Here is a 22,113-nt window from a genome sequence, read left to right on the forward strand (position 1 = left end):
AGACACGGAAACGAGAAACTGCATCATTAACATTTTTATTGATGGCTTTAAAAAGGGTTAAACAATGTTTGTACGAACAGTAAGAGCTTAAGAAAGTGGAAAATTCCAGGCTGTCATGAGTGTGCAGACTCACAAACATGTCTGAAATCTCTCCACTGCCCTGTTCAACTGGACCGGAGTGCTCTCACTGATCAAAACAGAGATTAGTTCATATAAAAATACACGCAAAAAACAATAAACTACCGTAGAGGACTGATATTTACACCATCATGACAGCTACACACTGATTAATTACAAAATAACAGTTGTGTTAAAAACCGCTGTGCACAAAGACTAACAATCCTGCTGAGAAAAAAAGCTCAAGCTGGTAAAACTGGTTAAGATGGTTAACCAGCTTAGTTCCTGGCCTGCACAGGGTGTGCTTTTGTTGAGTGTGATGATTTAGATTATCTACCAGCATGATCAACTGTGAACTGAAACAGATCAGCCCACCCGCATGACTAGCATGATCAATGTCATCCACCAGCATGGGCATGCTGCTAACTAATCACTAATGCTGCCTTCAGGTTGTGTTGGAAATATCGTAGCTATGAGTGATGCCGTTCTGTCGTGTTTACTATTTTTTAGTGAGACAAGCCCCTGGAGTTAGAGATGTCAGTGTCATTTTTTTTGCTGTAAACTCGTTTTATTTAAAGTATTCATCATCAACACATAAAATACAGATACCAATGTTTCATTACTGTCAAAAAACACCCTGTTTGGAAAACAGGTGGAAGTCAATGTAAAACAACTTTATTCCAAGTCATTCTGGAGCATTTCTATTGGTCCATTTTAATTGGTGAAATTGGACACAATTTAAAGTACTGCCACTATTTTTGCTGCATCAATGGCAACTTGAACACAAATCACATTCTAATTATGATATTTAAAACTTTAAGAAAGAACAATGTAAAAATTGTTTACTACAGATGAAAACTAGCCTTCTGGCTAATTCTGGCTTTTTTTAACTATGTATAATCATGTGTTTTATGAAAATGCACTGTCCCCTTCTAAATAAATAAATAAATACAAATACAAATTCAAGGCATTTTCACAGCAGTGATGATATATTGTGAGGGCCAGTATCAAGATAATGATTAACATATGATACATTGTGTTGCCTTTAAAGGCCATGTTCTTAAAATGGGTCATTCAAGATGCATAAAAAACTAATCAGGACCTTAAGTAGCAGTGACTGTGTAAAGAATAAAAGGTGAGCTGTGTAATTAGGTCTGTCATGATAACTACTTTTGTTTAGATGATAAAGTGTCCCACAAATTATTGTGATAAACAATATTCTTGTTATTTATAAGACCATATTGTCACTGATATAATATGATTATTAATTAAATTATACCCTTTTTATGGCGATGAACGTTTGATTATTAAGAAATTTTGGAATTACAATTAGAATAGACTAAAAAGTTTATTCAACTCAAAGATTTCATTATTGTGACATTCCTACTGTATCTGTAGCCATTTTTACAAACACATAGCATATCCTAACTAAACTGTACAAACAAACTTGTCAAATACATTCTTCAAAATAAAGGTCCTTCTACTGGTTCTTTGTGCAATGCCTTAGACTAGAGAAACCACTTCTATCACAAGAAACATTTTTAAGCACTCTTATTTTGAAAAGTAATAGGCTATCTACTAACACCTAACCTAAAATCTAAAAGCACTCTGACACACACAGTACAAACACACTCTGAAGCACATATTTATGTGCCTGAGCCAACCACACGTGCCTTTTATGTCTCTGCTCACAGAGAAATGGCCAGTGAACGACATGCTGTGATTACACACACCAACCGCAAGAGCTGCAAATAAATATGCTGCAGATAAATATGAACTAGCATACTAAGTCTGTATAAATACTTGGGCTGCACTGTATTTGGTTTGACGTTTCACAATATTCTTCAATCCAGCATAACATTATGACCACCTCTTTGTTTCTACACCTATTATCCATTTTTAGCTCCACTGCTCATACGGAACACTTTGTAGTTCTATAATTACAGGGTGTATTCTGTTAATGAAAAATGGTTTTATGTCTGCTTTTGAGCTCTATATGAAAAGGTGGTGTAAGGTGTCATTGTGTTAGTGAAAGAAAACTATGTCATTCATATGTCTTTGGTGCGTCTGCTTGTGATTTGGTCAGCCATCGAATAAGTTCCACTGGCCCTTGAGCATCCGAGACTTCCCGCTCGTCCGCCGCAGCCCAGCAGGGAGCAGTGTGATGGGGCTAAGTGTCAGACTCCAGCCCCAGGCTTCACTTGGGCCTCCACTGCTCAGAGCATGTTGAGCTCGATTAGACGGCCGGCGAACACCCCCACAGTGCCTATGATGCACACAGCCATGAACACACACAGCAGAATGTGATCCAGCACCATGGCCACGAACTTCCACTCCTCGGCAGCCTGGGAGGAAGAGAAAGAGTGGAAGAGTGAGAGAAAAGAGGAATAATATTACTGTGCTGCTGAAGTCAGGAGTTCCACAGGGGTCAGAACAGGACCAGATACAGAATTAAAGAGAAGTCAAATAATCTGACAAAAGAGGAAGGAGAATAAAAAGTAAAAAAAAAAAAGAAACATAAGAACAAGATGACAAAACCAAAAAATATCACACTTCTGCAGGCCCACAGACCTTTTAGGGGTGCCATAGTTTTAGTTTTGCTCCCTCTAGTGGGTAATCAGTTTAATTACAGGGGAGCCATCTGCTTTTACATCAGTACTAAAGCTGTGCATACACTACAAGACTTTGAAACGACTCTGAAAAGACTTTAAACAGACTGAAGTCTGACACCCTCTCACATCTAAAGACTAGTCACAGACTTTTTACTCACAGGCTAAGATTTTACAAAGACTGGGATCACTAACTGCAAGACTGCAACTAGATTCTTTCAAAAATTATTTCCCATCATGCTTCTGGTGGAGTTTAAATACAACACATATTACATATAAAGTTACAAATACTGTGTATATCAATACTATTATTTATCAGAGACTCACAACTTTTATCTCATCTCAGCCACACTGTTAGTTCTTTATATTTTTTGTGTTCAACTCGTCCTATAAGCTTCCCCCTCCTTTTTTGCTACAACCTTTTATAGCAAAGAATCACAGTTTCATTGCTATACATTTGCCTTTGTTTTAGATTAATGCAATAAAGAACATTATTCTGGAAAAATGTGTATTTATTAAACTTGTTTGTATTAAAAATAACACTGCGCAATAAGACAAAGTAGTGCAAAAATAAAATTAAATAATAATGGCTTTAAAGTGCTGCCTGTGTTTAAAATATAGTACATATTAAAATAAGAAGCATGTAAGACATATTAACTGCAAAATGCAACATTTTTAAATAGTTACGTGAAATATATTCTTGCCTCTTCCTCGTAGCTCTCCTCCTATTGGTTGTTGACATTGTTCACATCACTATTTGCGTGAGCCAAGTCTCAAGACAATAATATTAAACACGGTTGATTTTATCTGAACACCAGGACGAAAAAAAGACTGACTAAAACTTTCAGTCCTAACCTCCTTATACTCAACGATCGAGATGACGCAACTGCGGCTCGACTCTAGCCAGGACATACAGGTCAGTGTATAATAAGTCTATAACAGTGGTTAGTTCTCCAATTCTGAAGATTAAAGCATCTCAGGAACAAAGAGAAAAAGAGACAAAAACGAGAAAGGAATAGAGAGAGAGAGGGAGAATTTACAAACTTGTTCCAGGCCAATGTATTAAAAATATTAACAATATGGATACGTGCACAGGATGATCTTACATTGTTTGACTCTTCATCATCCCTCATGGTTTCAGCAATGTATTTAATGCCCTCAATGGCACTCCGCACGTCCGGGTTTTTGACGATAGGTGTCTGGTAGGTGACAGAAGTGGGCGTGGGTTTGCCTGAGATGTCCGAAATATCAATATTTGGGGGGTAGGAGCGGTTCCCCTTTCGCTCTTGCGACGGACGCTTCATGGTGGAGAAAAACATGAGGTTTGGGATGGTGTCGATAAAGACCTGCAGCACAGAAAGAGAGGGAATATGTAACTTAGACATATTTTAAAACAGCAGCTGAACAAGCTCAATAGTTGAACACCTAGAACTGGAGAAGCAACTGTTTCCAGAAATAATTATGAACATTTCCAGTGGAATCTAGTGCTAATTAAATCTTTTTGACGTATTTTCTTACCTTGCGGACCCAGGAAGGCATGGTGTGCGTGCTGGGGGAGCGGTGGTGTGTGTTGATGACGATGACAGTGATGATGATGGAGGCGATGACAAGAATCATGGTAAAAAGCATGTATTTTCCAATGAGAGGAACAGCACTTGAGGTGGAGGGGATCAGCTCAACAATGACCAGCAGGAACACAGTCAGAGACAGCAGGACAGAGATACTGAGGGTCATCTTCTCACCTGCACACACACACACATACATACAAACTGTCATTGTCATGATTTTTTAAAATACAACTCTGGAAATAAATAAGAGTAAAAAATAAACACTTCAGTTTATCAGTTTATCTAAATTTGCTATTTGTATGTTTGAGTAAAATAAACATTGTTGTTTTATTGTTTTACTCTGGACAAACTTCTTCCAAATTCCAGAGAATGCAGAAAATAAGAAATGACTGAAATAACAAAAAAAGATGCAGAGCTTTTAGACCTCAAATACTGCAAAAAAAACAAGTTCAATTTCATAAAGTTTTAAGAGTTCAGAAAGGAATATTCAGTGAAATAACCCTGTTTTTTAAGCACTGTTTTCATGCATTCTGGCCTTTTCTTCTCCACAGTTGCTTTTGGGTAACTTTATGTCACTCCTGGTGCAAAAATTCAAGCAGTTCAGCTTGGTTTAATGGCTTGTGATCATCCATCTTCCTCTTGATAATATTCTAGAGGTTTTCAATTTGGTAAAATTGAGAAAGAAACTCATAATTTAAAGTGATCTTTTTTTTTTCAGAGCTGTATATATAATTATTTACTTTATCCCATTTTCTCCCCAGTTTAGAAGAGTAATTACCCCACCCACTCATTAGGACTCAAAACTATAAGGTTGAAGATTAGCACATGCCACCTTTGGCACATGTGAAGGCAGCCTATACCTCGTTCGGAACTTTCGCTAATGTAGCATTGCTCAGTAGCCAGTGCACTTGGAGGAAAGTACAATGACAATGAATACATCAGCCAATAGATGCTTGTGCTGACTGACATCACCTTGGGAGTGAGGCGAGGAAAGAGCACCATCTATCCACCCAGAAAGAACACGGCCATGGCCAAACTCTGACTGCTGATGGCAAGCAGCATGATTCAGGATTTGAATCTGGTAAACCTCAGATCATTGTGGTATCATCTCAGTCCTCTGGACCGACCAGAGCCCAAATTATGTATATGTATTTTGTGTCAATACTTCCAAAACTATGCCAGGGTAATGTTAATTAAACCTTAAGTTAATAAGCACATTTAATAATGCTAATAATGATAATGCGTATTAGTCAGTACACATTAGTCAAGAACACCAGTTGGTTCTGCAGTTGGATTGGACCAAATTATATGGGGATGGATGGGCATCTGTGGGCGTATTTAAGATATTTAACTTTCGTATGTAAAAAGAATATCTTATGTCTCCTTTTTCTCTGTGACCCCTTTTTCAATTCTCTGGACTGTTAGATTGAGACAAATTGGGGCAGCGGTTAGAGTACCAGGCCATTGATGACAATGTTGTGGATTCGAGTCCCAGATTTGACCCTCTGTTCCAGGCTCTTTTGCTCACTGTTATACAGAGGTATTCTGCACCCACGCCACAAACAGAGTTGCTTGAGGTATGCTAAAGCACATTTGGAAAAGCCAGCTTCATTTTGGAATAAGGTGCTGTGGACTGATGAAACTAAAACTGAGTTATTTAGAAGGCGGTATACATGGCGTAAATAAAAAAAACTTATTCCAAGACAAACACCTTCTACCCACAGAAAAATTTGGTGGTGGTTCCATCATGCTGTGGGGCTGTGTGGTCAGTGCCGATATTAGGAATCTTGTTAAAGTTGAAGATCGTATGGATTCCAGTCAATATCAGCAGATTCTTGAGAACAATGTTCAAGAATCAGTAAAAAAGTTGAAGTTGCGCCGGGGCTGGATACTTCAACAAGACAACGACCCTAAAAACTGCTCAAAATCTACTAAAGTATTTATGCAGAGGAACCTGAATTTTATTGAAATGTGGTGTAATTTAAAGCGGGCTGTTCATGTTCAGAAACCATCAATCCTGACTAAACTGGAGATGTTTTGTAAAGATGAATGGTCCAAAATATCTTCAACCAGAAGCCAGACTCTCATTGGAGGCTATGGGAAGCGTTTAGAGGCTGTTATTTCTGCAAAAGGAGGATCTACTAAATATTGATGTAATTTTTCTGTTGGGGTGCCCAAATTTAGGCACCTGTCTGATTTTGTTTAAAGAGTCATTGCACACTTTCCGTAAATCCTATAAACTTTATTTCACTTCTCAAATATCACTAAGTTCGTCAAATAAATATGATGTTTTTAACCGAATTTGATGATCCAAACAACCAATGATAAAATAATAAAAATAAGAAAACTCATAAAAATTATGAGGGGTCCCCAAACTTTTTCATCCTACTGTATTTGTGTGTATGAGTGTGTGTGAGTCTGTGTGTGAGTGTTAACTGCACAGAGGCCATATTCTATCTGTTTACCCTGAATGTATATGGTGAATATAATTGTCTTTTCTTGTCTAAATACAGAAAAATATAGACTTACCGGAGTCAGTGGGCAGGTAGAAGACGAGGCCGGTAAGGAAAGAGAAGAGCATGCAGGGGATGATGACGTTGACGATAAAGTAGAGAGGCAGTCTCAGCATGAGGAAGTGGTAAGTGATGTCCAGGTAGGGCGTGTCGGGGCAGCAGGCGTAATACACCCAGTGCTTCCAGCTCCTGTAGTCCTTCATCACCCACTCACCACTCTCCATGAAGTTACTGAGGTCTGGACGATCACTGTCCTGTTTACATAGCAAGCATATACAGTCGCATTATTATACACACACACACACACACTTAAACAAGAGAAATTAGAGAACATGCAGGACAAGCTAAGAGAGGAATGAATAAACAGCAGACTGAAAATTACAGGGAAAACTGTGTGCTGTGCAGAGGTTCTAATCAGCTCAACACATTATTATAAATCCTGCATGACTTTTTACTGTAAAAACTCCAGACCACATTAGAACAGATACAGATAAACATAAATACAGTAAAGAAACTTTACAAGAATTGCTTATTCTAAAAAGTAGTTGAGATCTTGTGAGCTAGTCTAAAGAACAAAGCTCTGTTCCAAATGTCTGCTGGACAGTCCCAGCCAATGTTTAGTTCTGTCACCAGATTTTTTTTTAGAGATGCCAATAAGTTCATGTTTATATGAATATTTCTTGACATGGGCAATCATGGATTATGTACTATTGTGGTATGAATCTTGTGGTTAATAAAATATATTAAAAATGTTTCTGTAATATCCAACACAAAGTAGCACATAATTGTAAAGAATGTAAATGATACATGGTTTTCAAAACTTTAATCAGGGCAAAAACACTACTGACCAAAAAGAACACAACGGCCCGTCTCACATTTGCCAAAAAACATCTTGATGATCCCCAGGACTTTCGGTAAATATTCTTTAGACTGACGTGACAAAAGAAGAACTTTTTGGAAAGTGTGTGTTCCGTTACATCTGGCGTAAAACTAACACATCATTTCAGATAAAGAACATCACACTAAATGTAAAACATGGTGGTGGTAGTGTGATGGTCTGGGGCTGCTTTGCTGCTCCATGGCCTGGACAGCTTGCTGTAATAGAACCTGGAACCAGGAAGTCTGCTGTTTACCAGAAAACCCTGAAGGAAAATGTCTGTACATTGGTTTATGACTTCAAGCTCAGGTGTACTTGGGTTCTGCAGCAGGACAATGATCCAAAGCACACAAACAAGTCCACCTCTGAATGATTAAAAAAAACAACATAAAGATTTTGGAGTGGCCTAGTGAAAGTCTAATTGAGATGCTGTGGCTGATCTTAAACAGACTGTTTGTGCTTGAAAATCCTCCAATGTGGCTGAATTAAAAGAAGAGTGAAACAAAATTCCTCCACAGAGATGTGAAAGACTCGTTGGCAGTTATTGGTTACCGGTAAGCTTTATTACAGTTGTTGCTGCCAAGGGTGGCACAACCAAGTTCACACAGGGCTAGATAGTTTTGGATAGTTTTTTTCCCTCAATAAATACAATTATCATTTAAAAAACTGCTTTTTATATTTACTCAGGTTATCTTTGTCTGATTAAAGTTTGTTTGATAATCGTAAAAATATCAGTATAGCAAAAAAGTAAAAACAAAAAAAAATCTGTCAGGGGCAAATCCTTTTTGTGATATAAATATATGTATATTGTCAGGTACCGGGTTAATGACGACCAGCTTTCCATCATAGGTCCATGTGCCGAGCTTCATGCTGCAGTTCTGCAGGTCGAACGGGAAATGAAGCACCACGATCTCGCAGTAGCTTTTAAAGATGGCTGGAGGATTCCATGTGATCTTCCCAGTATGTTCCAGCAAAACCTTAGTCTCGTGCACAATGGCAAAGTCCCCATCAGCACTGTATGCACACACAAGCAAATTTATAAGAACACAAAAACAATAATTTGATGCACAGCTTTTACATTTATGAAAGATCATAGTCCTGTTCTAGTTAGATAGTGGTACAGAATTTAACATAGGGTGGAACACAAACTCACTTGTTATAAAGCACTAAATCTGGTTTCCAAATGTCAGTGGAAGGGATCCGGACCTTTCTGATCCCCCCATAGTCGTCTGGGTTCCACTGCAGATTCACATCCTTCCACTCCTGAACATGGTAAAGATTTTTTTAATAATTAACAAAAATATTTAAACTGCTATGCGTTTACATGTTCACTTGTTACAGAGATTTGCATTCTCAGCACTGCAGTGACGCTGGCATGGTGGGGGTATGTTAATGTGTGTTGTGTTAGTACAAATTGATCAGACTCAGCAGTGCTGCTGGAGTTTTTAAACTCTGTGTTCACTCACTGTCCTCCACTCTGTTAAGACACCCCTACTTAGCTGCGCACTATGTAGATGTAATGTCAGAGACAAAATCTCATCTGTTGCTGTAAAGTTTGTGTTGGTCATCCTCTAGACCTTAATTGGTGGTCACTAGACACTGCCCATGGGACGCTGCCTACAGGACGCTGTCTACAGGATGCTGTCAGCTGGATATTTCTTGTTGGTATACTATTCTCAGTCCAGCAGCGACAATTCTGTATTTAAAAACTCCAGTGTCTCCACTGCTGTGTCTGATCATTCATCATGTATGTGGTCATAATATCTGGACTGTGTGTTTGGCAGTGGTGTAAATGTAAATTACACTCTCCAACAGTAGGCGGTGCCCTTGAGCCAAAATACCAATTCTCACATAATGCGGCTTTATGTATCTTTTAGGTATCAAGGTATGTTAATAATTATATCAAACGACCCTCATTAGAACACACTAACAGAAACTCAAACCTGTTTAAGGCGCACGTTGCTGGTTACAATCTGATTAACTTCATCCTGAGAGTGAGAGAGAGAGAGATATAGGGAATGAGAGAGAAAGAGAGAGAGACAGAATAAAACAAAATAAACCTTAATAAATAATTATTAAAATGTGATTTAATATGAATTTGTTTGTAAATCAAAGGCCTGAAAGAAAGTCAGAGATCTGTATCTATATTTACCACACTGATGAGCTGAATAAGCTGCAGTCCTACAGTCACTACCACAGCCTCGTTGAAATGGCTCACAGGTCGAACCACCTTGTTATAGCCTTTAAATAGATCTTTCACCAGTTTCGTCTCATCAGAGGAGCAGAGACCCGGACTTGGACCTGTAAAACATGAGTCATGGAAAATAAATATTTTATACAAAATATAAATTAACACCTAAGTGTTATATATAAATATGTATAGTTCTTTAGCTAACAGATCTAAGAAATGTATTAGTTTATTAGCGTTACAAAGCATCCTGACCTCAATAATGGTTTCATCAGTGAAGCATGCAATCACATCCTCACAGCAAATATCCTCACTTTTAAATATACCAAAAAGCCTTCCTGAGACAGTAGAGACTGTGAAAAGTGTAGAAAGTACTAGGGTTTAAAAATACTTCTGTAGTTGTAGTTGAAGTATCAATTAAAAGTGTAAGTACAGTTTTCAAATGAAACAATGATAACCATAACACCCCTTACAGGAAAAAAACAGTGTATTTATATATTTCATTTTATTATTATTATTATTATTATTATTATTATTATTATTATTATTATTATTATTATTATTATTATTATTATTGTGTTCTTTCTTTCCCTCCTCATGGTTTTTAATGAAGAATGTTTGTTGAAGTGTTTTGTGTTTAGTTGTGTTTTAAAACAGGGTTGTAAACATCTAATTGTGATAAAACAATAAAGATAATTGTTTTAGCAAAAAAAGTACTGGTTTTGAAACTACTTAAAGTATAAAAGTAAAAATAATGTAAGGAAAAAATGCCATTAAAGACAAAAGCTTAGACCATGCCACAGGATCCTATAGTGCACTACCCCCTACCCAAATTATAATTTTTTTTACATTATACTTCTCATTCCACTACAATCAAAATCACTCTATTCAGATGGAGACATCGATCTGGATATTTTTTTAATGATGAAAAGCCAGAATAAAAACAAGCCTAATAAAATAGGAAAAATTAGGTTATTTTTAAAATGTAAAGAGTAGAACGTTCAGATATTTGTGTGAAAATATAAGGAGTAGAAGTAAAAAGTCCTCTAAAAAAGAATTACCCCAGTATTAAAAACCTAAATTTCTACGTAAGTAAGGTAATGAAGTATTTGTACTTTGTTACTTGACACCTCTTGAGACAGTTACTACAACAAAAGCAGGATGTTCCTAAGGTTGTACTACAGTGATTACATGTTGGAGTTAAAAACTCTGCTCTGTTCTTTGCTTCTTGGTAAAACTGCTGGAACCAGCAGAGAGTGGTACATGTTGCATGTTGCAGATGCATCATTTCCCCTCAGTCTAACCGAGGCAAAAATACAGATCCGTATACACAAACATTCTGCGGCTCAGGGGATTAGTCATGATGGAGACAGCCAACTGCACTTGATGAATAGCTGCTCACACACGCCACCTGACCTCCTAAAGGAGACACTGTGACATCTCACACACACATACAATCAATCTATGCCATAGGAAGTATGCGTGAGATTTGTCTCTTGGCTGAATTTAAGTAAACAAGCTTTGGCTTCAGTTTACTCGCAGCACATTCACAACTCTTACTCACACTTACACTTAACTGAAGCTAGCTTTAGCTTTAGCTCTAGCTGGGTCTGGCCCTGCTAATAACAATGTTCTGACCAGCCCAGCGGACAGTTTCTGTGCTTTATTATTGATATTTTGGAGCGCATAAACCAACCTGTATGGCACTTAAGCAAGGAAAACTTTCCAGACTGCTACTGGTATTAAATAAAAAACATAAGTGATATAGTAAACACCACTTAGTGCATAAAGAAATTACCATTGATTTGCAGCTACACAATCACAATGCAAATCAGCTTTAGGCGGCTCTATATTGTATTTATGTGAATAAATAATCTGTAAATAAAACTTTGCAAAAATTAAATCTTGTATGTATGTTATGTATGGTTGTAGATGGAGTTTTATTAATTACTATTTTTATAATTAGGCATCTTTTGCATTAAATGAGCCATGGAATTACTATAGCCTGTAACATCACCTAATGGTTTAGCTATTGTTTGTGACCCTGATCATTTAGATATAGTTAATTGTTTCAGAACTATTACGACTGAAGTGTGACATCTGATGACAATATACTGTATTAGCAGTGAGGTGGGTGCCTGTAAGAATGGAACTATTTGTTATCTCAGATTAATGAAGAACAAATATTTGTTTTTTGCCCTACTTATCTTTAAATATAACAGTAAACAGCAATAATGAAACTGTGGTATAAATATATAATATATTTTGCTCACTGTTATGCTATAGCTGGCTTTGGTGTACTGATCTTTGATTAGGCTAAACTTCTATACAGCATGAAAAAGTGTTCTACTGTTATTAAGAGACTACTTAGAACTGACTATCATTCATTATAAGGTGGTTCTAAAAGGATTCATAACATATGGTTCTATGTGGAACCTTCACAACTCAACAAAGCATTTGAACACTTAAATGGCTCTTGGCCATTTTTAAAAGAGCCAAAGGGTCGGATGACATTCCTATGAGAATATCAGAAAGCAGTGGCTGACTCAGGTTGCTTAAAGGGCAGGGGTGAAAAAATAAAAAGGGCACCTATACTGCATGACATGGGAATGCACCGAATAGATGCCGATTCAACAATAGGAATGACTTGAGAACAATTTAATTTGCACTACAACATATTTAAATCCACTGAAAGGGTTTCTATTAGGAACCTCCCTCTCATTTTCCCAGATACACCCTTTACAGCACTGCATCATGTTCAATCCACTACTATGGCACTTCTCTGTTAGAGGAGCACCTAACCAGGCACCTCATCATATTTTCTCACCTGCAGGAAAACCCTAGTATCCCCATGCGTGGAATAAAAGACACTTCAATACAGGACCCTTTTTTCTTGGGAGGGCAGAAGAGCATATATTAGGAAGCATTATCATGTCGATATTAGTGTAAATCATGATAAGACTCAGCTTACTTTGTACTGCACTCTATAGACAAGACAACCATTTACATAATACGTGTGCTGGAAACGGATCTGGTTCTGGCATGACCCACACCAGATCAGTCTCAGGAGAAGAGTAGGGGTTAAAGAATTGTGAGACTGATGCTTGGGGTTTTCTGTGTTTTTAAGTGTGGATTGGACATGTGGATTGGACATTTATGTAAATTTGGATCAAATCATTTAGTGGCCAAATAAAGGATGATTCTGTATTTTAGGGGACGGGTGGCAACCCTAGAGTACACTCAGAAGACACAAACAATGCTCAGAGCGGTGGGCAGCCATTCCTACGGCGCCAGGGAAGCAGTGAGGAGTAAGGGCCAAAAGTGACAGCCCTCCAAACCTGGTTATCGAACCAACAATCTGGCCAGGTGCTCTTACAGCTGAGCCACCACTGAGTAGTGTCTTGGAGGGTAGGTGTCTAGCACAATTAGATAATCACAATTGACAAAATTGTGCTGAATAGACGCCAAATACTTTTATATAATGAGGGCCCTAAACACATGGAAGGTCTGTATTTACCAGAGATGTATAGTACGGAAGTAGACTTGGGTACTAAAATGATGCATCTGTATCAACTGCAGTATTATTATAAATGAGTTTAATACTTTTACTCTGATACAATTGTATGTGCTGCATTGTTACTTGTTACAATTATAAAACATTTAGAATCATTCCAAACCCACATTATCACTGCCAGAGCAGTAGATGCTCTGCACTGTCACCGGGTTTGATAAGCTCCTCTGAGAACTTTGCTGCTTTCTGTAATAACTACACAACACAGTAATGTACTTTTACTTTCAGTACTTTAGAACTACATTTTAGAAAAATAAATATTTCCAATACTTATGTTGAAAAATGGTAAATACTTTAGTATTTCCACTTAAGTGTGGGGCAGGGAGAAGGGCTGCAACTGATAGTTTGATCGGTTATTTTGGTAAGCGACTAATCTGTTGATTATTTTTCCGAATAGTCGATTAGTTAACGATTAATTTACCATGCCCTCCAACTTTGCTTGCTGTGTTTATGGCTCCTGTTTTATTTCCTATTTAATGAGTAAATATGCGTGTGAAAATTTTGTGTTCGGGCATGTTTAGAGACATAACCCGAGCTGAATGTAAATTGTGTGAGTGTCCCCTGTACTTTGTGTAGTGCTACAAAATAACAATTAGTTGACAATGAACATTTGGAGTCGTCAAATGTTTATAAACGACTTTAATATAGACTAATTGTCGCAGCCCTATACTCAAGACACTTTTTGACAGAGCACATTTACTTTTACTCAAGTCTGATTATCTGATCACGTATGTTCTATATGTTACAGTATGTTTCATATATCTGCAACTTATTCTCAATAGCACATTTTATTGCACACTGAAAAAAAATTAATTATAATTATGAGCTCAACTTGACTCAAGTCATCAACTTAACTTAACTAAGTCAAAGCTAGATGATAATTTGAATCAGTTAAATTTGTTCACACAACAATACTTTAATTAACTCAACAGTCTTTTCAAGTAATGTGGGCTTACAGAATTTTGTAAGCCCCCCCACACACACACACTTTATATTTACACAATATATGGTGCCAGGAGCCTTATGGGAAAGCTGTATAATTCAACACAGTGGAAAGAGCATTTGCACGTGTAGTTTACTAAAAGTTGGTTCAAATCAAATTTTTTCATTGGCTCAATAAGCATTTTTTCAGGTTGAAGTTCTCTGAACTAGTTTTATTGAGTTGTACTGGGCGGTAAATTTACTCTACTTGATAATAATAGTTCTTCTGATTAAAACACAAAATCACTTTTTAGAGTGTACTGCACAGTTACTGCACTGTTCTGTCTGTTAAACTGTCTCGTCTGTTGTATTTATTGTAGTGTTATAATTCTATGTTGCACACGTTAGCACGTTATGTTGTCTATTGTATTGTTGTTCCATGGTGCAGCATGGTTCTGGAGGAACATGATTTCGTTACACTGTGTACCTGTACTCAGATCTAATGACAATAAAAGCCTCTTGACTTGACTTGTCTGGGTCTGTAGGACATTATAATCTCTGCTATTTACAGTGGTATTGTGTGTGTAAGGGTCCTTTCCAGTCCATGCTAAAGGGGTCCTCAGGGGCCACACGGGGCCACAACCTGTTCCTGGTGAGAGGTGACACATGCATGAAGGCAGATTTCCAGGATTAGGGCCTGCGATCACTGATCTCTCCCGTTTCCCTAAACGAGGTGTAATATCCGGTGCTGCAGCTCAGGTTGCAGCCCCCCATAACCCTTACTGTACTGACCCCCACCGGGACAAAACCCAGCGAGAGACCCCAAACAGAGCAGGGGACCCGACGGCTCTACAGCGGGCAGATACGGCCTGTTACCAGCGTGAGTAAAAACCCGAGTTATGAAGAAATGCTAAAAGTCCCCAAACGGCCCGTTCTGTACCCTGAATTAGAAACAGCAGCCACGCGGCCGCACATGCAGCTGTCAATCAGCGCGCATTCCTGCGACGGATCAGCTGTCTGGAGGAGTGTTAAAAACTTAACACTGCACTTATAGTCACATTTCAGCATCTTAGAGGCATTGTTCTAAATAAACCATACTAATATAACGCTGTTCTGATTAATTAATGTAATTATCACAGTTAATGAATGTTTGGACACAGTGTGTTTGGTTAAAAGGAACACTAGTTACAGTATAATAATGCACTACAACTGTGAGTCTGTTTTACACTGTTTTACATTCATTCTGAATAAAAAGGCTAGAATGGCCTGTAGCTATAAATATGAAGCTACCTGTCAGGTACAAACACACTGACTACAGTTTAGTATAGGTTAACTATTAAAGTTACTCACCAAACAGAGCCAGAAGTCCCACAACCAGAAGATGAGAGATGACTGAAGGCTTCATCTTCCAGATGGTTAGACTAAACTAAGCTTAGATAATAAATCTAAATTAATCCTATTCGTTTCATTTATTTATTTTAACTTCGTCTTTATGGTCACAACCTGAATGAAGAGCCAGCCTGAGTTTTTCTGAGGCTTTATACTTTAGCAAACCTCTTTAAGGAGGAGCAGGACGGGGGCGGGGCCTGGAGTCATCTGAACTGAACAGAACCGAACTGAATCGACTGCCCAAACGACTCACTCCAACTGAACAACAGTCTTTGGTTCACTCAACTGGATATTCGATTCAATGAATCACTGTCGTAAAGGTCGAAACAGAATGAACCCTGAATCAACCTGAAAGCACAGAACACTAAATAAACGCTGAAGTACGATTTCACTTCATCTTTTAATGTTTATGACGAAAAACCGACCTTTAAGCAGCCTTCATTTAACCCTGCCTAACTAAATACTAAATACTGACACTGATTTTAATGTTCATTCAAAGGATTTTGTCAAAATGTCAAAATGAAATGTCAAAATGAATATTGTCTCCGAGTTCAATAATTGTAAAGATAATACAGCTCTGGAAAAGACCAGTTCAGTTTCTGAATCAGTTTCTCTGAATTTGCTATGTATAGGTATATATTTCTGTGAAATGAACATTGTTGTTTTATTCTATAAACTACAGACATTTCCTTTCCAAATTCCAGATAAAATTACAGTCATTTATTGCATTTATTTGCAGAAAATAAGAAATTTCTGAAATAACAAAAAAGATGCAGAGCTTTCAGACCTCAATTAATGCAAAGAAAACAAGTTCATATTCATAAAGGTGTATTTGGTGGAATAACCCTGGTTTTTAATCACAGTTTTCTGCATCTTGGCATGTTTTCCTCCACCAGTCTTACACTCTGCTTTTAAATAACTTTATACCACTCCTGGTACAAAGATTGTGATAATCCATCTTCCATTTGTTTATGTTCCAGAGGCTTCAATTTGGTAAAATTAAAGAAACTCAATTTTTAAGTGGTCGTCTCTGGATACAAGACAACTCCAACCGTAAATAAATGGCAGTAATCTGTAACAAGTATTATTTCTTCAGAACATTCTTCTCTGCTCTGAAAGTACAAGCTTATTTTTCAAAATACCGGCCACATATGAAGCCTGCAACCTACTCTATGTGCCTAATGATCCAATTCCATTGTTCATGTGTGCAAAACTCCCATTCCTTTGTTTATTTTATTGCATCTTTTAATTTCATTTTTTATTAGTTATTACTGATACCGGTCCACCTTTGGTTCATTAATTTTAAAAAGGTTTGGTTCTGTTTTCTGTTAGCTATGTTGATTGCATGTTTGTAATGGCTAGAATTTGCAATGAAGGAAAAAAAAAAGAAAAAAAAAAAAGAACAGCACATAATCAATGTGATCTAAAATTTACTAATTGAAAACCTGAATTTCTTATATTAGAAAGATGTTAAATACATGCAACACAAAAACTAGCTCATACCAGACATCATGTACGGTGTGTAACTTATTTTCTACCAATAATTACTACACTTTACCAGTAATGACACAGATGCGCTTAGATATGCCCCCAGGTGCACTGCCCATTTCTATTTGTGTTTAAAACATATATCCAGCAGAAAAGATTTGACGTTTCTAGAGCTTCAGAACATGATCAATTTTCATATTGCATCAACATGCACATCTGGGACTTTATCTGTGCTTTATAGTGACCCAACTGTATATCAATGTTAAAGTACCATGGGTGTATTTGAAAAGCATTGTTGATAAGAATCTGCCACTGCTGATTCTATGAAAATCGTTAATTGCATAACATTACTATTTCACCCAGCTGTGTGACTTACCACAGATGGGTTTTTACTGTTCATACTGAAAATTAAGAAATGTGAAACATTTTAGCCAAAAACCACCCAGCCCTAGAGTCACTGTGAAAGTTTTTCTTAAGGCATTAGAGGGCCTCCTAAGCTCCTAAGAAACATAAGGGCAGAACAACTGTAATGTGGTAATTTATCAAAACACTGTGCATCAAATGGTTAGAACCAGACTAGATATAATCCCTGGCCCTATTCCACTTAATCTTTACTGTGCAAGTGTTCTAATTGTGCTGGATGGCAAGGGTTCAGCACAGTTTAGTTCCCACGGCCTCAGAACAGCTGCTCAAATCACAAATTCTGGCAATTTAACAGGTGAGCTGAACGTTTAAGCGGAACCATGCAAGACAATGCCACCCAGGAACAGAATCCAAGTACGCCTTTTAGCCCAAGTAAATTCTATATGGGGTAGTTTTCTCGAAAACAAATTAAGCCTGGTCATGGATTAATAGCATTTTAAATGCAGATTTCTCTTAAATTTAATCTGAAAATCCCTCACTGTGGTGAGATCTGGGGCAGTTATGAAAAAAGCACTCCACGAAGGTGGCCATCAATGCATTAGAGAATTAAAGGTCAATTTAAGTTATTTAAAAAGGTATAAAGTAAAAATATATCACTTTTAAATGTGATCTAACTGTGCTTCATGGTTATGCCAAAAAAATAGTGCATCCAAATAGCTTAACTAAAAAGGTTAAAAATGTCCCAAGCTCAAATTCTACAAAAGACAGACATAAAATAAACCTCAAACATTTTAAATAGTGAAATACATGTACTTTAATCGTGTAGTTGGATACATTTTTACATGTTCTTCCATTTAGTCCGTCAGCCTTCCACAAAAAACTTGGAAAAATGTACAACTGTCATGACACCAAACACAGAACTTTCGCTGGCCAGTGTAAGACGTGCGTCGTCACAGCAGGAGATTGAGGACGGATGCAGACTTTACATGGCGAACAGGATGAGGAAAGCAACCATCAAACAGAACAGTCCCATGGCCTCAGACAGGGCAAAGCCCAGGATAGCATAGGAGAACAGCTGCTGCTTCAGTGAGGGATTCCTGCAGGGAACAAAGAGCATGAGAACATTTGACAAGTGCTTGAGATGCTTCAAATGGTAGTCAACCAGCATGAATGACGCTGCCTTGATTTTGTACATTAGTCTGGGTAACGAGATCTGACCACACCAGATTACACTAGACTTGGGTATGCAAAACAGGCCAGACCCGGAACAGTTAATGCTGATTCACCTGCTCCAACATAGCTATTAAACCCAGCAATAACAGAAGCCAATCAGGTGTTCTTGAGCAGGAAACCAACCAAATTTGTGCAGAAATTTTGCCTTATAGGACCACCAAAATTGCCCACCCCTAGATGACAATAGCATAGAGAAACACTGGACAACCCCAATACAAATCTGAGGGTTTGCATGAACTGCAAAAGGTGCATTTCATGCAGACATACAACTTTTCCCCCTATAGACAGAAAATCTCTTTTTTAAACAACTATTTAACATTTTTTAAACTAGGGTTATTCAGTCCTGGCCCACCCCCACCCCCTGTAAATTTATGGCTCTCCTGTGTCTCAACACACCCGTTTCAATTAATCAGCTCATTAACAAGCACTTTAAGGGTTTCAGTGTGTGTGTTAAAGAAGGCAATCCTCTGAAATGTGCTGAGCAAGGGAACAGTCCATTGCAGTGTACCTGTGTACATGTTTACACCCCTTGATTTCCCACTACTACAATCCTCACTCATTCTCCCTTCTATACAAAGTACTTTGCTGACCTGAGCCAGGGATTAACATCTCAGCTTTGTATCAGATTTCAAGGATCAGGTCCAAGCTCAAACTGTTCCCAAGCTGGAGTAATGTGCTATAGTGCAGCCAGTGCAATAATGAATCCAAGCCACTTCATGCAAGCAACCATATTTTAGAAAATTTCAATTTCATACATGTGGTAGGCATAATCACAGTCATTTCTATTAAGCAGAACTCTATGAAATTACATAGTGCTCACTCTGTACAGCCAGATGTAATGTTTACTGTAGATACAGGTTGTCTGTGGTGTACCTTGCATATCCAATGATGAGGCTTCCGAACACTGTTCCGATTCCGGCTCCTGATCCGGCCACACCCACGGTGGCGGCACCAGCTCCAATGAACTTGGCGGCTGTGTCAATGTCACGGCTCACTGCACTTGTCTGGAAACCCCTCAGTGCAACCTGGGAGAGGGGGCTCTGTGGCAGGAGGACTGGGCTAGCCTAGTTAAGGAGAGAGGAGAGGGAAGAGAGGAGGAAGAAAGAAAAAAAAAATTAAGTGGTTAACTAGGAAAGTAAAAAATAATAAATGAACATTAGACATGTCGGTGTATTGCACTGTGTTAAACTAAGGCCAGTGTAATAGCTACTGTAAAATATTGGGTCACTCAAATACAGCTTTGCATAGTTCCCCAATACTGAAAATACTTCTCAATACCATAGATAATTTTCTTTGGATGATGAGTTGAGAATTTTAAGACAGTTGTGTCAATTAAAAAAACACAACAATCTGGAACTAGAGTAAAAAGTTGATAGACTGGTTCATTTACATTAATAGCCTCATTATTTAGTAAACAGGCAAGATCAAAGTATGCAAATATGATAATGTCCATATACTGCACAAAGTAGAATATAAAGTGAATATCTAGTATCAATTTTGGCTTTCGGCTAGACAAAAAAAAAAAAAAAATGTTCTGAGTTCAGGGAGAGAGAAACCCTAAGGACCCTCCAACATTGATTCTCCACACACCTCTATGGAATTTTTTTAATATAAAGCAGCAACACCACAGGTATAAAGGGTCATGAAATAAAGTAATGCTTGATCATACAGTATATTTCTCAGAAAGAAAATTGATTTTAACACAAAAGCTGATTACCAGAGAGGACCAAAATGAAATGGTAGCCAAATGGCAAACACCCAATTGCAAAAGTCAACTGAAGCACCCGGACACAATCAGGGCACAAGAACTCTAGAGAAGCAAAAATTAAAGACATATCCATGCACAACAAAACCATTGTTTACAATGCAACAGCCATCAGAGAAACCAAAGACCTGAACTCACCTCTGCAGACTTGACATCTGGCCTGGAGAGCACAGAGGCAGAGAGGGGTCTGCACAGCGCCCTTGAGCCAGAGCGAACCTGAAAAATAAAGGACAGTTAATGAACAGCTGTAAAAGCACATTCCTAAATTATAAGAAATAAATCAACTTGTAATAAATCACAACTGTTTCATTAAAGCAACCTAACAGCTAGCTAGCTATAACAAATTAGCCAGATGGGCAGAACCCGAGATCCAACTAGCTAACTAGCTTAACTAAGCTACCTAACTGTCTAATGCATTGCACATTAATTCAAAGTTAACTTAAAAATAGCAACTAACCCATAACAGTTGTGTCATAAATCAAGCAGAAAGAAACAAATAGAAGCAGAATCCAACGCAAATAATGAATTAACTTATATTGATTATGGCCCTCAAATGTCTCCAGCTAGCCTAGCTAGCTAGCTAAACTGTGGCAGAGAACACCAACAAATGTCAGCAGGCCTGGATTTAACAGGCCTTTTTCGCAGTTTTAAGAGCTAAATGACACCTGTGAAAATGAGAAGTGCTTTTATAGGTTACATTTTCTCTAATACTGCAGCACTGTGTTACTGCTGGCTGTATGGGAAGATGACCTTGAGTGGGGAAAGGCACTTCATACATTAGCATTAGCAACACAGCTAGCTAACCTAACTAGCAGACTATCAAGCAAAACTTTAAAAGATTTAGAGCTAAAAAAAACAGCATTAAGAGAGGAGATTGAAACAAAGCCATGTTAACGGTTACACAGAGTTACACATAAAAATTGTGTAAAATGTGCACACTCCGAACAGTACAGCAGCATTACTCAGACTGCACAGATCCCAGTCCTGACGTTAGCTGGAGGACAAGGCTTCAAGTTCACCAGGCCATTTTTTGCACTAAACACTAAAGCCAAGCACAAACTACGGCACAGCTGTTATTATAAACCTAATAAAGAACATAAAACCCCGGCAAAACCTACCAGTGCAGGCGTAGACACGAACTTAGCGCAGGCGTACATTTTCAGCTGAGCTGACCGACCGCTTCACTCACTCTCGGGCGGGATGAGCCGGATCACTGCGGGCAAACGAAACAAGGTAAGGTCAGTGAAATATCTGCACACAACCGCGCAAAACTACAGCCAATGAGAGCCTCAGCAACACAGAACAGTCACACAGTCTCAGTCAGGGCTAAACACGCGAGCACGGACAGGGTAAAGAGTTAGGATGAAGGCGGATTGTGAAACTTTAGAGCTGGTTAGATCTCTCCTTCACTCACCGGGCTGCAGAGGTCGAAGCGCTGAGAAGCCGCTGCGCATGCGCCTCAGCCCATTTAAAGAGAAAACCCCGGATGCTGGGGCTGCGTCACTGAAAGT

At 38.2% G+C, this 22,113-nt stretch overlaps 2 protein-coding genes across 2 annotated transcripts; both read right to left on the minus strand.

Annotated features, from left to right (window-relative positions):
* Window positions 1–21: 21 nt before the first annotated feature.
* chrna1 (cholinergic receptor, nicotinic, alpha 1 (muscle)) lies at window positions 22–15,903 on the minus strand. Its single transcript, XM_007248843.4, has 9 exons — window positions 15,715–15,903; window positions 9,837–9,985; window positions 9,628–9,672; window positions 8,838–8,947; window positions 8,503–8,698; window positions 6,824–7,061; window positions 4,245–4,468; window positions 3,833–4,072; window positions 22–2,462 (listed from the first exon to the last, which is right to left on the minus strand). Exons 1-9 carry the CDS (start codon window positions 15,767–15,769, stop codon window positions 2,334–2,336), a joined length of 1,386 nt encoding a protein of 461 aa, XP_007248905.1. The 5' UTR covers window positions 15,770–15,903; the 3' UTR covers window positions 22–2,333.
* Window positions 15,904–18,393: 2,490 nt separating this feature from the next.
* atp5mc3b (ATP synthase membrane subunit c locus 3b) lies at window positions 18,394–22,113 on the minus strand. Its single transcript, XM_007248842.4, has 5 exons — window positions 22,017–22,113; window positions 21,721–21,815; window positions 20,741–20,818; window positions 19,711–19,901; window positions 18,394–18,701 (listed from the first exon to the last, which is right to left on the minus strand). Exons 2-5 carry the CDS (start codon window positions 21,757–21,759, stop codon window positions 18,587–18,589), a joined length of 423 nt encoding a protein of 140 aa, XP_007248904.1. The 5' UTR covers window positions 21,760–21,815; window positions 22,017–22,113; the 3' UTR covers window positions 18,394–18,586.

The sequence above is a fragment of the Astyanax mexicanus genome, chromosome 5, assembly GCF_023375975.1.
Source record: "Astyanax mexicanus isolate ESR-SI-001 chromosome 5, AstMex3_surface, whole genome shotgun sequence".
NCBI classification, from domain to species: Eukaryota; Metazoa; Chordata; class Actinopteri; order Characiformes; family Acestrorhamphidae; genus Astyanax; species Astyanax mexicanus.

Excerpts from the sequence above, each read along its gene's own strand:
- chrna1 (XM_007248843.4), bottom strand. The coding sequence starts at position 15,769 with ATGAAGCCTTCAGTCATCTCTCATCTTCTGGTTGTGGGACTTCTGGCT. Across the intron at positions 9,986-15,714 it reads GGGACTTCTGGCTCTGTTTG|GTCCAAGTCCGGGTCTCTGC; the intron begins GTGAGTAACTTT and ends CATGTTTTACAG. Across the intron at positions 8,948-9,627 it reads GCAACGTGCGCCTTAAACAG|GAGTGGAAGGATGTGAATCT; the intron begins GTTTGAGTTTCT and ends TACCATGTTCAG.
- atp5mc3b (XM_007248842.4), bottom strand. The coding sequence starts at position 21,759 with ATGTACGCCTGCGCTAAGTTCGTGTCTACGCCTGCACTG. Across the intron at positions 20,819-21,720 it reads TCGTGTCTACGCCTGCACTG|GTTCGCTCTGGCTCAAGGGC; the intron begins GTAGGTTTTGCC and ends TTTATTTTTCAG. Across the intron at positions 19,902-20,740 it reads CAGATGTCAAGTCTGCAGAG|GCTAGCCCAGTCCTCCTGCC; the intron begins GTGAGTTCAGGT and ends CTCCTTAACTAG.